Here is a 16,180-nt window from a genome sequence, read left to right on the forward strand (position 1 = left end):
TGTCTATAAAAGAGGCAGTTCATACAGTGAACGTGTGGCTGCGTCCTGTGAAGGCGGTGGGGTTTCTGGTATCAGGCATCACAGGATGTCCCCGTCCTGCTCAGTGTACTGTTTTCAGACATTGGTCCTTACGGAAAAATTCATTTGTTCCTTGATGAACGCCTGTACTGCTGCTTCTCGCCATCTCCTGAGAAACACTAGGCCATCGCGCAAAAGTAGTGATGTGTTTTTTAAAATGTTTCAGATCTACTTTTGAGGAGTTCAAAAATTATCTCCAGAAAAGGTGGATGTAAGCACCCAGTTTATTGGATAGTCTCTGCCCTGCGCCTTGCCCTCAGATGGGGGGCGGGGCGGGCAAAGGGAATGTGCACGTGACGCTGCCATTGGCAAGAGGGGCTGGAGCAAGTTAGCTTGTTTTCCTCTAGAATATTTAAAGGTACCCTCTGAACTGGGGCGGGGGGTTGTAGAGTTCTAGGAGTGTTCAAAGTAGTCTTGATACTCCAGCCTGGTAAAAAATTGCGCGTAACATCCCTTTCTTTTTTCTGCAGCTGAAAACGGCGGTGGCGTCCACATAATTTTGAAGTGACGTCTTGACGTAGTCTGAACTCTATTCAGCACCAGTTTAAAGTTACGCTTAAAAGTGTGTGAAGACTGAATCCAAGAAGTCTTGGGATTGGATTTTACCGTATGAAATGTTTCATATTGAAAACACAGGATGACCTTTCTTGCGAACTGGATGAGAGGCACGTCTCCTTCGCTTCACTGCCGCGGCCTCGCCCCGGGACAGTGAGCACGTCGGGCCCCGGTGCAGGTAGGCCGCCTGCTTCTCTGCCAGAGAGGCCAGTAGACACAGTCCCTAGAAGCAGCCTTCGCTGTCTTTTTACACTGTATGCGGTTTGGAAATGAATGTAAAGATGTACTGTGGGCATTTACCTTTCTGGGCCAGTTCGGCTTCTGCTGCCCGGACCTTATGCTGACCTGGGGGCAGGTGGGGCACTGGCTGCTGCGGGGCCAGCGCCGAATCCACGTGTGGAGAGAGTGAGGCCGGCGCTGATACGGGCCGATCAGTGGTCAGGGGAGAGGCTTGGTGCCTTCCTGGAAAAAATCACGTCTAAGGGTGCGCGTCTGCCGTGATCATGCCAGATCGGGGAAGCCCCAAGCCAGGAAGACGGGCGTGAAGCAAACTGCATTATCAAGAGTACCTTGGTGAGAGGATCAGTGTAAATCCTAATAGGTACAAAGACTTTTGTGTTTTTGCTTTGTCACAGATTTATTGAAAAACTTTTTGCTTCTGCTTCCATTTTTAGCATTTTGTTTCTGGTTTTCATTTTTGAAGCCCCGATGCCTTTTAAACTCATGTGGTTTTCTTTCTCCTTTTCCTCCCTCTCTCTGTCTCTGACCACCCACCCCACCCTGCACCATACTGTTGTTAAACTTTTTTAAAGCCCTGTCCCCAACATTGGAAATACACCTAAGCAGGAGAAAACAGTGTGATAGTTTCTGACTTGGTGTTAAGGGGTCTTCATTATCAAGAGTTGAAATTTATTTGTGGAACACTAGACATCACAAACACTATATTGTACCATCAAAATTCCTCACACTTCTCTAATATGGAGCTTTAGTACAATCATGGGTAACATTCTGGTGATTATTTAGGGACTTTTTTATACACCACATAATAGCTTCTTTTTCTATAAAAAGAGTGCCTCTTTCACAAAACCAAATGCTTGTTGGCCAGTATACTTTCCAAAGGGAATCACTGTTTTTGCAATTTTTTCTACTATCATCAGTCATCAGTCAATCATTATTATCTCTTCTCTTCACCCGAAGCCTTCCCAAAATTCATCAGCAAGCATTTGAGGCCTGTGGTGTACTAGACACAATTTTCTTTTCAAACTTCGATTCCATTTTAATTATACCATCTCTGTCCGTTCACCCAGTGTCTTGGTTTTGAGTGTATTATTTGATCCTTATCTATCTTTGTTCGGGCAGAAATAGGAATGGGTAATTTTGAGTTTAAAATCTCTCCCAGAAGACAAAACTACTTCAGTGGGTGAAAGCTTTGGCATTTTATGTTTTATTCATAAAGGGGGTTATTTGATATGAAAAAGTAGTGTCTCTAAATATTCCATCTTTGGTTTGAAAATATCCATAACTTGTATAGACCCTAAAGCAGGAGAGCTTTCCTTTCCGTCATTTTCCCTTTGCTTTTGTATGACCACATGTTTTCTGTACCAGTCAGTCAGTCACTTGGGAAAGAAGTGAGCTTCTCTCTTAATTGTTTTAGAGTTTTGCTTGTCTATTTAGCATTCCTTTTTGAGTCTCAAGATTTATGGAACAATAAATGTCATTTTTAATGCTGTGTGCTATTTTGAATTCCTCATCAGGTTTTACAAGTGGGGTAAAAATAATTAAAAGCTCATCAAACTTGAAATGACACCAAGCAGCATTGAACATTTAGTCTCTCCCAGTGAAACAGGTTAAATTATGGCACCAGCAAATTTGCTACTTTGTTTTTTTAATAGTAGGATGTACACATTTCAGTATAATAAATGTTTTCCGATTGTTTTGCAAATGTGTGTCTCATTTAAAATCCAAGTTCCTGCCAGTGTGTCACCTCTCATGTCATAGAATCAAGGAGTTCACTGTGTATGTTCTGAGTACACACCAGTCCCAATGTTGTTATAAGAGCTGATGGGGGTGTGTGTTTTCAGTTTGTTTCCTCAAAGCTGATGCAACTGAGGACAGCTTATCCAGTGACTGTGCCGCACTTAAAGGGGAAGCAAACCTGATTTTTCTTAACAGAGGTTCTCCTGTTTTGTAGATGCGGTCCAGCGTCATTCAGCCAGAGTCCAGTAGCTGTGAGAGGTTGTGTCCGGGCTCAAAAGAGATAATGTATAGAAGGCCCTGGTCATTTAAATTTTTAAAATAGAAACTATATTCATAGCTTCCTGCAACAGCCATTTTTTCCCCCACACAGTGGTGTAAATGTATATTTAAATAACTGCTATGGTATACACACAATAAGGCAGCAAAATCATCAGGACTTTAATGCTTATTCTGATAATCCTGCTAATTGATTTATGGAGTTGTATATCCATCTATTTGCCTTCTCTCCCCAGAATGCAGCTGAGGCCTTGTATCCTAAATGCTTCTAAAACTCTCCACCTAATAGAACCCTAACCCAATTAGAAGTATTGCTGGTCATGGGGAAATTTCTCATTTTTGCTGTTTCCCTCGGCTTCTCATGAACTCTGGGCTCTTCAGTTTGGGGAGTGGTTACTAAGAAGGGCTGGCTACCATTCACACAGAGATGCAATGAAGGTCACAAATGTGGACAGCACAGAGCAGAAACCAGATCATCTTATCAGATTTCAGGTAACATTAGGAACGCCTGAATCTGGAAGACGGTTTTGCTCAGATTTGTCTGCCATGAGATAATAGCAATAAAACCCTCTGACTTAAGCATTGCAATGGTTTATTCATTTTTATATAAGTCTCAAAGGTGCCAACACTTCACTGATTTTAGTTTTAAGTGTGTACAATTTTTGAATAGTCCTGGTGTAACTTGATTTCTAAGATTTTAAAATAAACTTGGAAAAAAATCACACCCATTCTACATGCATCCATTATTTTTAATTGATTATATTATAGATAACTTGAGCCTTAATTCTGTTTCTTTAAGGTCCCCCAAAGTTTGTGAGACATGACATGATTTATAGCTTTTCTGTAACAACAACACATTATGTGCCATAGCCTATGCCAAAGCTTATGATTTCCAATCAGGCAACACAAACTGAGTTGCTTTTGTTTAGTTCTTGGTCCCCAAAAGGATATATGACAAGTTGACAGAAACAGAAGGGTGAAGACCTTGCTCCACCCTGTTTAGAGTCCTCATTCTTTGGTGTCTCATGGAAACCTATTAACTTGCCTTCCACGTAAGTCGCTACATAGAAAACTGTCGGGCATTATGAATTTGCAGTATAGTCACTTTGATAAAGTTGCTATTTAATCTTCAAAGTGGAAAAGTCCTGCTAATCAAAATGGAATCGTTGTGAATAAAAGTAGGCCACTGGCTGAAGGTATCAGGTAGAAAATCAACAGCTTATTTTTCTGCTCAATTTGTGCTAACGCTGATGGTCTGTTTGAGGAATGCTGACAAAGCCAAGGGCAGGAATTTTGTACCTAGGGAGGCACCCACCTCTAGAGATCCAGGTTTCCTGCATGGTCCTGGCTGCACTATGACCACTCTTGCCCTGTGTTAATTGACACAAGGCTTCGAATTGATTGCATCACAGCAGAATAAAGGTAAAAACTATCATGAGAGTTACTGCAGTCCCTGCAGAAGTCTTTTACCTGTAAATGCCTTTCCCAATGGAGAATCAACAGATTTGGATGATGGTGGAGTACGTCAGAAAGACTCGGGTCCTCGGGAGGAAGGGACACCTCATGAAGCCCTGGGCTGGGCAGCTGCTGTCAGAGGATGACACAGCACCTGCATAGCCTCTGTCCACTTCCTCCCACTGCTGTCGGCGGGGTGACAGGAGCAAAGTAGGCATGGACTTTGACATGAGGGAGCTGGGCCTGAAAGTAGAAAGGAAAAGTGTAGTCATAAGATAGTTTGGGGATTATAGGCATAATCCTAGAAAAGCCCACAGTTCTCCTATAGAATCTAGTTCATTCTACCATTAGGCAGATAGTCCCAATAGAATTTCCGGTGTGCACTAACGCTGCTCCTGTTGACGTGCACGTCTCCCCAAACGGCACCTTTTAAAGACAAAGGGGTGGTCACCGTCCCCGTGTGCAAACCAAGTAGAGATGTAACAGCTGTAGCACCTGGGGCTGCTTAGGGGTCTAAGTGCAAAGTTGCCTAAACTTAAAGCGTATTCAAGAATGATGCAGGTGAACTACATGCGGAAAGAACGCCACAGTTATTATGACACTTTATACCTAGAAATTAGCAAAGATCAAGCCTACTGATAATGGCCTTAAGTCCCTTTCCTTCTAATAAGTTTGCTAATCAACAGACCACATGGAACCTCCACCCAGACCCATTCTAGAAGTTGACTCTTTCCAGGGTGGGGTCTAATAAGGAAATTTAGAAGAAGTCTAAGAGGATAGTTTGCGTAACTATTGGCCCAGGACAGAATGTAGAAAATGGATGTTGATTCTTGGTGTATTTGTCGTTTGCTGAGAAACTGCCAGGTGTGGCTGCTGCCCGACACTTACCCGCATCCGCTTGATGCCCGCGCGGGTGACCTGCTGGCAGTCGTACAGCTCGAGGCGCTCCAGGCCACGACAGTTCTCCAGGTGCTCCAGGGCCACGTCAGTGATGAGGAGGCAGTTGTCCAGTTCCAGCACCCGCAGCCTCTCGTGGCCGCAAGGGCTGTTGCTCAGGTGCAGGATCCCATCATCCGTGATGAGCTCACAGTGGGACAGGCTCTGGAATGAGGGGAAGCACAGATGTTTGCTGGACCCTCTCATTCCAAGGCTCACGGCCCAGGAAGAGCAGGGAAGCCGGCCCAGGCAGCGCCCCTGGGAACCACTGAGCAGCGGGAGGATGGAGCACAAAGCTGTGGGCCCATGGGCAGCGGCTTCTCTCACCTTCCCGCCAGGTAAAGATGGGAACCGACACTGCAGAGGGTGGTCTGCGCCGTGAGGATCCTGAACTCACCTCTTCCCGCAAACAGCGAATCTACAGCTACACAGGGAACAGCTTCCTCCAGAAAAAAACATAAAAACTGGCTGAACGACTCTCCACGCTGGGCAGATGAGAGAAGGCCCGCTTGGAAGCAGAAGGAGAGGCTGGGCCACAGTCTGTCATGAACCCCGGCCCCAAGCGCAGAGACCCCCGGGCAGGAGGGAACTCATAACCTGGAGCTTCTCACTGAGGAGCGAAGGGTTTAACCCCACATCAGGCACCTGAACGTCTAGCTGGAAAAACCAACACACTCACCTCCGCGAGACCCAGAGACCACAGCAGTGTGAGGAGGAATGCAAAGGACTTTCACGCCCGGGCCCTCCCCACCCCCAGGGCCAGCTGATGGAGGGGAGCCCAGCCCGGGCGGCGGAGGCCCGCCTGCTAGGTGACACACGGGGGGGCCTGCTGGGGGGCCCCCAGGGCCTGGAGGTGGGCGGGGCCATCTTTGCACATTCCCTCTGCCGAGCTCCAGCCACTGGATGACATTTTCTTTCTTAAATTCTGGGCTGCTTCCTTCCCGGTGAGCACTATTCGCATGCTCTCCCGGCCCTGCCTCTGCCTCGCGCCAGGTGCCATCCTCATTCTCTGTCTGTCTGTCTCTATGTTTCTCTCAGGGGGGAGTTTCACGTGTGTCTGGTGCCCCAGTTCTTGCAGCTGTTGCCAGGGGACACGTCCATCTCCTGGCCTGCGGGGCCCCACGGAACTGTAACCAGTGGAGAGACTGCTCAGTGGCTCCCATGTCCCGCGATCGGCAAGAGAAAACACCCAGGAGTCGTCCTTCTCGGAAAGAGGGCTATGAGCTTGTCATCACAGCTGCAGCGAGGGGCACAGGCTTCTAATTAAACACACATCTAAGGGCTGACTGTAATCCTTTCTAGAGACCTTGGAGGCCGATGCTGTCTTTGCTCTCCCCTCTGCCACGCTCCAGAGCACCAGCATCTCCCAGAGGGGAGCTTTTACATCTGCCTGGTGACCTGGTTTTTATTTCTGGTGCCCCAGTCTTTGTATAAGGTGCCCATGGGATGCTCCTTGCTCACGTGGCCCTGATGGCCGAAGGCGGCTTGTATTCCTGGGTCCTATGGGACTTTAACATGAAAGAGTTCTTGGCAGGCTGCCACCCCCAGGGCACTTTACAGACAGCAGGCTGAAACACACCCCCAGCCTTTCTGGGAAAGAGGCCTATTTGCTTGTCCTGGAGCTTACAGGGCGGGCTTCAGGTCTGGTACACACCTAGAGGCCTGCAGGTGTGCTCTCAGCAAAGGCAGGTGCAGGTACATGCCATCTCTGCACTCTCCCTGGTCAGTATCCCCCCAGACAGGAGTTTACGCCCTTATCTGGGAAAAGTACCAAACAGAAGTCACGGAGCTGAAGAATACAACTGAACTGAAAAATAAAGTAGAAGGTTTCAAGAACAGACTAGATGAAGCAGATAAAAGGATCAGTGACTTGAAGACATGGCAGTGAAAATCACCCAATCAGAGCAGCAAAGAGAAAAAGAAGGAAAAAAAGTAAAGATACCCTAACAGACTTAAGGGACAATATCAAGTGGACTAACGTTCTCATTATAAGGGTAACAGAAGGAGAAGAGAGAGAAACAGGCAGAAAAGCTAACGGAGAAAATAATGGCTGAAAACGTCTCTAGCCTGGGGGAGGAAACAGACACCCAAATTCAGGAAGCCCAGAGAATTCCAAATAAGACGAGACCCACACCAAAACACATTACAATTAAAATGTCAAAAGTTAAAGGCTCTTAAGAGCAGCAAGAGAAAAACAGCTTGTTACACACACGGGAACCCCCGGAAGACTGTCAGCAGGGTTTTCAGTAGAAACTGCAGGCCAGAATGGAGGGGCACAACATATTCAAAGTGCTGACAGAAATGAAAAAAAATTCCAACCAAGAATACTAAGCCCAACAAAGTTATTTAGAACTGAAGGAGAGATGGGAATTCCCTGGCGGTCCAGTGGTTAGGACTCAGCGCTTTCACTGCTGGGGCCCAGGTTCAATCCCTTGTTGGGGAGCTGAGATACCACAAGCCGCACAGCGTGGCCACAAAAAAAGAATGGAAGGAGAGGGAAGTTTTCCAGACAAGCTAAAGCTAAACTAGTTCATCATCACTAAACCTGCCTTACAAGAAATGTTAAAGGGACTTTGTTAAGCTGAAAAGGGCACTAATTAGTAACAAGAAAACATATGAAGGTATAAATCTCACTGGTAAAGGCTGTGATAAATCAGGGTGAGAGATAAAACTCTGTGGCATCAAGAAAGTAATATAGTCTTTATTGGCTGTAATTCTTTATTCTTTAATAGCTAAAATGCTTAGACAGCTTCTAGGACCAATGAGCTGCATTAATATGATTTTTTTTTTTAATTAATTAATTAATTAATTAATTTTTGGCGGTGTTGGGTCTCCGTTTCTGTGCGAGGCCTTTCTCTAGTTGCGGCGAGCGGGGGCCGCTCTTCATTGCGGTGCACGGGCCTCTCACTGCCGCGGCCTCTCTTGTTGCGGAGCACAGGCTCCAGACGCGCAGGCTCAGTAGTTGTGGCTCACGGGCCCAGTTGCTCCGCGGCATGTGGGATCTTCCCAGACCAGGGCTCGAACCCGTGTCCCCTGCATTGGCAGGAAGACCCTCAACCACTGTGCCACCAGGGAAGCCCAATATGATTTTAAAAGTCAAAAAAACTGGCTCTGGTACTGAAGAGGAAACCAGCCCCCCCAATTATCAATAGAACCTGCTGATGACATCCTACAAACTAAAAACTGAAGTAACAAAGAGGATCCTTAACCTCCTTTGAGCAAACTTCATGAACTCCTCTGTGTTCTTTTGAATCTGGAGTTCCCCTTGTTTGCAATTGTATATTCGACTTATTTTCAAAGAAACATGATCAGTTTCCCTTTCAAAACAGCCTTCTAGATTTGGTTTTTGTGAGAGTACAAGGCCCTTCCTCCCTTGAGGATCACAGAGCAGTTCCTGGAAGGGGTGGGGTATGTGCACACTTGCCGCCTTCACATGTAAAGAAGAACCTGGGAACTGAAGTTTAGCAAATGAGGTGTGATAGTTACCTGGCTCGGGGCTAGTGGTCACTTCCCTCATTTCTTCCTGCTTGCAGGTCTTTAGTAAAAGCTAAAAACCAGATTTCAAAATTCTGAATCTATGGAGCTTTGCCCCAACAGCATTGGCTCCTCTGAGCTCCCCAGGCTGGGGGAGGACTCCCTGGGGTGGACCCCCGGCTCCAGCGTGGAGAGCACTGTCTGGCCCTCCCCCAGGGAGGTGGGGACCAGTTGCTCCTATGCGCGTGTCCCAGGCGCACCCGGGCTGCCCCGCACCAAGACTGCACGTCTGTGCTCTGAGACCTGCAGCGGCAGAAACGCACGTCCAACAACCCTGCGCTTCCACTCACCCTTGGCTCTACCTGGGGGCTGACAGAGGTGCTGCTACCATGTCCGTACCAGGGAGAGCCCCTCGAGTATCCGTTAACAAGGATCCAGACACACACTGCTGTGCAATTTCTGAGTGATGATAAAGTCTGTCTCTTCTGATGAATGATCTTTTCGCTCTCCAGTGCCTAGAACAGTGCCCGGCGTGTAGTGGTCCTCAAGAGGTGTTTGTAGAGTGAATTTGATGAATATAATCAGATTTGATCCACAGCATTTCCCTTTTCTGTGCGGGCTACTAGGCATCTCCAAAGCTAAGTTTAGATTTCAACTGCAACTGTTTCCCTGCTTTTCTGCTAATAATCCTCCAGGTATTTTTCTTTTTTTTTTCATTTGAGGCTCTTATCTTGGACTTCTGGTTTTTATTATAGTTTATCTTTTACTCTAAGTCCCCTTTCTGGAATTCGCTTGTATGAATATCGGGGAAGATGGAGAAGATTTCAGTCACCAGAATCCCCGCTGGGGAGAACACTATTTGGAAGACATTTCCTGACCCGTCGCTGAGGTGGGCCTGCACTCCTGAGGAAGCAGGAGTTAGGGAGCTGGTGGAAGGCCTTGTCCCGTGCACACAAGAGACGACACTGCCGAAGGGGTGGGAGTCCAAGTCCAGGGTATCTCCGAGTCGGGGAGAGAGCCCTTGGGCAACAGGGAGGAGGGAGGTTAAAATATGAAACAAAGCACGGGGCTCCTAACCTTCCCCACACCTCTGAGAAGCAGGCCATCTCAGGGACACGGGGACAAGGGGTGGAGAAAGCACATCCGACAACTGGTTCTATCAATTATAAAACCAGATCAGAACTAATTTGGGAGTAAAGACATTAGAACAACAAAATTATCTGCAGGTGTGTAGAGGGAAACGGTTTCAGCAGAGAATCTGGAAACAGGTAGGTTTCTGACTATCTCTGAAATCTGACACCAAACTCAAAAGTCCCAGAGCTGTCCAAAGCCCAGCACACTTGTGCCTGAGGGAGAAGCATCCAGAAGGAATGTGGAAATAAGGAAAACTGGTGGGGAGAGTAACTCAAGGCCAAATGGAGCTTTAATGATGTTATAAAATCCTAGCCCTTGCTGACAGAGCAAGTTCAAAGGGGATAGAGAGAGCTGGCTTAAGAAAAATCTGTCGTGTATCTCAGGGCAGTGGAAAGACCAGACCCCACGGAAGCCACGAGATCTGGGGCCTTTGGGCAGTTGTATAAATTTGGGCAAGCTTCTTAACCGCTCTGAGCCTCAGCTTCCTCACTGATAAAATAGGGACGTCCATGGTGCCCGCATCACAGGGCTGTGCTGGGATTCAGTGAGTCAGTGTATCTGGTGGGAGCAGGCAGCCAAATGGGGACTCCATCCCTGCTTCACGTCCAGCAGCCGGATGGGAAACGTGCATGCGATGTCTGCATGGCTAAGAGTGTCAATGACACTTTTCACTGCTCATTCTGGATCTTTCAGTATATTCTAATTCCCCCCCATAGACATTTGAGCAGATATGAAATGTAATATAAGGATGGCCTCATTTTAACCATGCTAACTTTCACTATACCCAACATGATGAACATGAATTTGAGTAAGGACGCTGGTCCCTATATTAGGTTCACACCCTAAAATGAAAGCAGTGACATTTAGATACCCTGCCTCCCAAGTGAGCCCAACGCACAGACCTCTGAAACCAAGAATGATGACACCCTATGGAAAGGAAGGTTCTTGCCGTAGTACGGGGGTTCTTTCATCCCTAAGAGGTAAGTAACGTCACAAAAAGCTCAGACTCACCAGGGCTTGCAGTTTAGGACAGTGAATGGAGAGCTGGATGAGTGTGCTGTCGGTTATCTGGAGAGAAACACGCGGTGTCAGTGTGGCTTGTACACCAGAACTTAATACCTAATCCTGCTTCTCCTGAATACAAGAATCAAAAGGTGCAAAAGAGAATTAAAAACTCATCTCAAGCACACTCGGGCTGGGAGCTCCTCTCTTCACCAACAACCTCAATTCTGCTCATTCCCAGAGATGTGAAGGTGTTCTTTGGTCTTTCCTCTGGTGCCCCAAGGGGGACAAGGGACAAAGAGGGAGTGGACACAGAGGGTCCCCCAAGATTCTTCTCTGTAGAGTCACCTCATCACTGGACATGCAAGCTTATTTCTCCCTTAAGTTTTGTGAAAATGAGTCCTTTTTTTTTTTTTTTTTTTAATGTTTGGCAAAAGATGGTGCTATCCTGAACTTGGCTGTAACTCTGATGACTGAGAACAGCCCAAAGTTTATGCATCCCCCTCCCGTGGCCCTCACGGGTTCTCAAGCCCTGACACCTATGCTGGGGCAAGGAGGGTCCAGACAATGGCCAGTTGGCATCTCTGGTTACGCCTGTCAGTGGCTGAGGGGCGCCCTGCAGAGCTGTCAGGAGTCCACTCACCAAGATGCATTCTTCGAGATCCATCTTCTCCAGGTCATGACAATTCTGAAAAAGTCCATAAGAGTCCATAAGACACCCTGTCCCGCAAGTGACCCAGTGAGCCAGCACTTTTGAGCAGGTGCCCTTTGAATCATATTCACTTTCGATATGGGCATTAGGGCTGCATTTCCTTCTCTCATCCTGGGAAGGCAGTTGTCTGCACCTTCCCAGTGGCTCACAGGTATCAGCACAGAGATTTCAGCCATGGAATGGGCTCTGGGAGGTCGTGGGGGTGGGCGCCCAGCCACGGTGGCGATGGTGGAGGGCTGGGGTAGGAGGAAGAGTGTATCAGCATCCCCAGGAGGACATGGGTTCTGGGCAGCAGGCCACAGGGGCCCCACAGTGGCTGGCACTGGCAGGGCAGTGTGGAGACAGGGGGCAGAGGCAGAGCCCAGCCCAGCTGAGGGATGCCCCTGAGAGGCTGAGTCGGGGTCTGTGTGAGGAAGGGCATCTCCAGCCACGGAGGCTCCTCTCATTGAGGTCCCACCTGACCAAGTGAGAGTGAGGTCCACGCCTGGTACAGGACCTGCCTAGCCTTCTGGCCTGCTGGGGAAAATGCAGAACATACCCCCCAAGGACTCCATTCTACTCGGTGCCTGTCATTTCTGAAGGTACTTTTTTGCACACTCCAAGACCACTCCAATTCACTTTGACTGAGGGAGGTGAATTAGAGTTTGGTTTGATTTTGTAAAACCTCTGTCTTACCCGAGCTAGAAGTGTAAAGCCTGCATCAGTCAAATGGGAACATCGGGCAGCCTCCAAGATCCTGGGATAAGGAGTGCACAGAAGACAAAGTGGCAACTGGTTAACAACAGAAAAGCGTACTTTACAATGCTCGTGAGTTTATTCCACTCTGTGACACAAAAATGAGGCTCAGGGAGGAATGCGACCTGCCCAAAGTCCCATCCCAAACTTGCTCAGTAAATCCAGGAATCTTCCCACAATACCAGCACATGGTTGCTGTTGTTTTTAGATATTATCCTAAGATGTGTTGACTTCTAAACAATTAAAATGTACTTTCACTCAACAAAACCATCTTGATATACTGCATTTATTGAAATTCTCAGTCACCCTAAAGGAAATTTTAAAAATTTACAGCCAATGAAAACATCCATGCTTAACAGGGATAGATGCTTAAATAACATTTTTAAGTTAAATTACTCCCTTATAGCAATAATTTTGACCTCCTTTCTGACCAGTTTTGACCACCTAGATTCCTTCTACCATGCAGAAATATCAAAATTCTCTAGAATCTTCCCTAATTCAACAGTAAGAAAAATGGGGAAAAGGCAAAATAAGACAACCCTTAGAAGGTATATAACCAAAAAAAAAAAAAAAAAGGGGGCAGGGTGGGGGGTACTTCTTTGGCAGTCCAGTGGTTAGGACTCCGCGCTTCCACTGCAGGGGTCATGGGTTCAATCCCCTGCCAGGGACCTAAGATCCTGCATGCCATGTGGCGCAGCCAAAAAAAAAAAAAAAAGATATGTAACTGGTGTAAGCATGAAAAATGGATCAGTTTCACTGATAAGTAAAGAGTAACAAAACAAGTATCTTTTTTCTGCCTCTTCTTTAGGGGTTAAGGTTGCTGGTTCTAAAATCAAACTCTACAAGTTCAAATTCTAGTTTTACTTCTTACTTATCATGTGACCCAGGATAAATTATGTGCTTTTCATTGAGTCTCAGTTTCTCCTCTGCAAAACAAGTGAGAATACAGTACCTACCTCCTAGCAATGCGGTGAGGACTAAGTGAGACAATGCTTGTGAAAGTGCTAACAAAGAGCCTGGAACATATATGAATTCAACTGATGTTAAGAATGATTAGCATTTTGGTGCCATTATTAAAGTTTTAATATTCACAGTATTACATGGAAAATCAGAAAATAAATCATTATTTGTTAAAACAAAACTTTTCTTCTTGCTAGGGAAAAATGATAAATAAGGTGGCTGTGATTTTTCCTCCTTCTGTCCATTTAGCAGCTGGTTTAGAGGAGAACCTGGTGCCATTTGGACGTGAGGCTATCAGTCTGCTCACATGTCAAAGTAATATCAGGGCAACGAATAGCCAAAGCAATCTTGAGAAAGAAAAATGGAGCTGGAGGAATCAGGCTCCCTGACTTCAGACTATACTACAAAGCTACAGTAATCAAGATAGTACGGTACTGGGCTTCCCTGGTGGTGCAGTGGTTAGGAATCCGCCTGCCAATGCAGGGGACACGGGTTTGTGCCCTGGTCCAGGAAGATCCCACGTGCCGCGGAGCAGCTAGGCCCGTGAGCCACAACTACTGAGCCTGCGCGTCTGGAGCCTGTGCTCCGCAACGGGAGAGGCCACAACAGTGACAGACCCATGCACCGCGATGAAGAGTGGGCCCCGCTCGCTGCAACTGCAGAAAGCCCTTGCACAGAAACGAAGATCCAACACAGCCAAAAATAAATAAATAAATAAATAAAAATTTATTAAAAAAAAAAAAGATAGTATGGTACTGGCACAAAAACAGAAATATAGATCAATGGAACAGGATAGAAAGCCCAGAGATAAACCCACACACATATGGTCACCTGATTTTTATATAAAGGAGGCAAGAATATACAATGGAGAAAAGACAGCCTCTTCAATAAGTGGTGCTGGGAAAACTGGACAGCTACATGTAAAAGAATGAAATTAGAACACTCCCTAACACCATACACAAAAATAAACTCAAAATGGATTAAAGACCTAAATGTAAGGCCAGACACTATAGAACTCTTAGAGGAAAACATAAGCAGAACACTCTATGACATAAATCACAGCAAGATCCTTTTTGACCCACCTCCTAGAGAAATGGAAATAAAAACAAAAATAAACAAACGGGGGCTTCCCTGCTGGCACAGTGGTTAAGAATCTGCCTGCCAATGCAGGGGACATGGGTTCGAGCTCTGGTCCGGGGAGATCCCACATGCCACGGAGCAACTAAGCCCGTGCGCCACAACTACTGAGCCTGTGCTCTAGGGCCCGCGAGCCACAACTACTGAAGCCCGCGTGCCTAGAGCCTATGCTCTGCAACAAAAGAAGCCACTGCAATGAGAAGCCCACGCACCACAACGAAGAGTAGCCCCTGCTCACCGCAACTAGAGAAAGCCCACATGCAGCAATGAAGACCCAACACAGCCAAAAATAATAAATAAAATAAATTTATAAAAAATAAACAAATGGGACCAAATGAAACTTAAAAGCTTTTGCACAGCAAAGGAAACCATAAACAAGATGAAAAGACAACCCTAAGAATGGGAGAAAATATTTGCAAATGAAGCAACTGACAAAGGATTAATCTTCAAAATTTACAAGCAGCTCATGCAGCTCAATATCAAAAAAACAAACCACCCAATCCAAAAACGGGCAGAAGACCTAAGTAGATATTTCTCCAAAGAAGATATACAGATTGCCAACAAACACATGAAAGGATGGTCAACACCACTAATCATTAGAGAACTGCAAATCAGAACTACAATGAAGTATCACCTCACAACAGTCAGAACGGCCATAATCAAAAATCTACAAACAATAAATGCTGGAGAGGGTGTGGAGAAAAGGGAACCCTCTTGCACTCTTGGTGGGAATGTAAATTGATACAGCCAGTATGGAGAACGATATGGAGGTTCCTTAAAAAACTAAAAATAGGGCTTCCCTGGTGGCGCAGTGGTTAAGAATCAGCCTGCCAATGCAGGGGACCTGGGTTTGAGCCCTGGTCCGGGAGGATCCCACATGCCGCAGAGCAACTAAGTACATGCACCACAACTACTGAGCCTGTGCTCTAGAACCTGCAAGCCACAACTACTGAAGACTGTGCATCTAGAGCCCGTGCTCTGCAACATGAGAAGCCACAGCAATGAGAAGCCCGTGCACCGCAACAAAGAGTAGCCCCCACTCACCACAGCTAGAGAAAGCCCACGCGCAGCAACAAAGACCCAACGCAGCCAAAAATTAAAACAAAAAACAAAACAAAAACCCACTAAAAATAGAACTACCATACGACCCAGCAATCCCACTACTGGGCATATACCCTGAGAAAACCGTAATTCAAAAAGAGTCATGTACCACCATGTTCACTGCAGCTCTATTTACAATAGCCAGGACATCGAAGCAACCTAAGTGTCCATCGACAGATGAATGGATAAAGAAGATGTGGCACATATATACAATGGAATATTACTCAGCCATAAAAAGAAACAAAACTGAGTTATTTGTAGTGAGGTGGATGGATTTAGAGACTGTCATACAGAGTGAAGTAAGTCAAAAAGAGAAAAACAAATATCGTATGCTAACACATATATATGGAATCTAAAAAAAAAAAAAAAAAAAATGGTTCTGAATAACCTAGGGGCAGGACAGGAATAAAGACACAGACGTAGAGAATGGACTTGAGGACACAGGGAGGGCAAAGGGTAAGCTGGGACAAAGTGAAAGAGTGGCATGGACATATATACACTACCAAATGTAAAATAGATAGCTAGTGGGAAGCAGTCGCATAGCACAGGGAGATCAGCTCGGTGCTTTGTGACCACCTAGAGGTGGGATAGGGAGGGTGAGAGGGAGATGCAAGAGGGAGGAGATATGGGGATATATGTATATGTATA

General features: G+C 46.3%; 2 protein-coding genes and 1 long non-coding RNA gene across 6 annotated transcripts in view; 1 reads left to right on the forward strand and 2 right to left on the reverse strand.

Annotated features, from left to right (window-relative positions):
• The window catches only part of UBP1 (upstream binding protein 1), a 67,291-nt gene extending 64,929 nt beyond the window's left edge, over positions 1-2,362 (forward strand). For all 4 annotated transcript variants that reach the window (XR_014232888.1, XR_014232889.1, XR_014232890.1 and 1 more), the window contains one exon: positions 549-2,362. Coding sequence is in view for 1 of the 4 variants with exons in the window: in XM_082348560.1 (XP_082204686.1) it covers positions 549-586 (38 nt within the window). In the remaining 3 variants the exon portion in view is untranslated. The remainder of the gene's footprint in view (positions 1-548) is intronic.
• LOC309608568 overlaps positions 1-16,180 on the reverse strand; it is a 170,739-nt gene that overhangs the window by 42,421 nt on the left and 112,138 nt on the right. The window lies entirely within an intron of this gene.
• The window catches only part of FBXL2 (F-box and leucine rich repeat protein 2), an 88,149-nt gene continuing 74,682 nt past the window's right edge, over positions 2,714-16,180 (reverse strand). Inside the window, 5 exon segments of the mRNA XM_082348819.1 lie at positions 2,714-4,584; positions 5,230-5,442; positions 10,897-10,953; positions 11,531-11,575; positions 12,275-12,335. Of these exon segments, the coding sequence (XP_082204945.1) occupies positions 4,477-4,584; positions 5,230-5,442; positions 10,897-10,953; positions 11,531-11,575; positions 12,275-12,335 (484 nt within the window). The 3' untranslated portion in view covers positions 2,714-4,476.

The sequence above is a fragment of the Balaenoptera borealis genome (assembly GCF_965194805.1).
Source record: "Balaenoptera borealis genome assembly, chromosome: 12".
NCBI classification, from domain to species: Eukaryota; Metazoa; Chordata; class Mammalia; order Artiodactyla; family Balaenopteridae; genus Balaenoptera; species Balaenoptera borealis.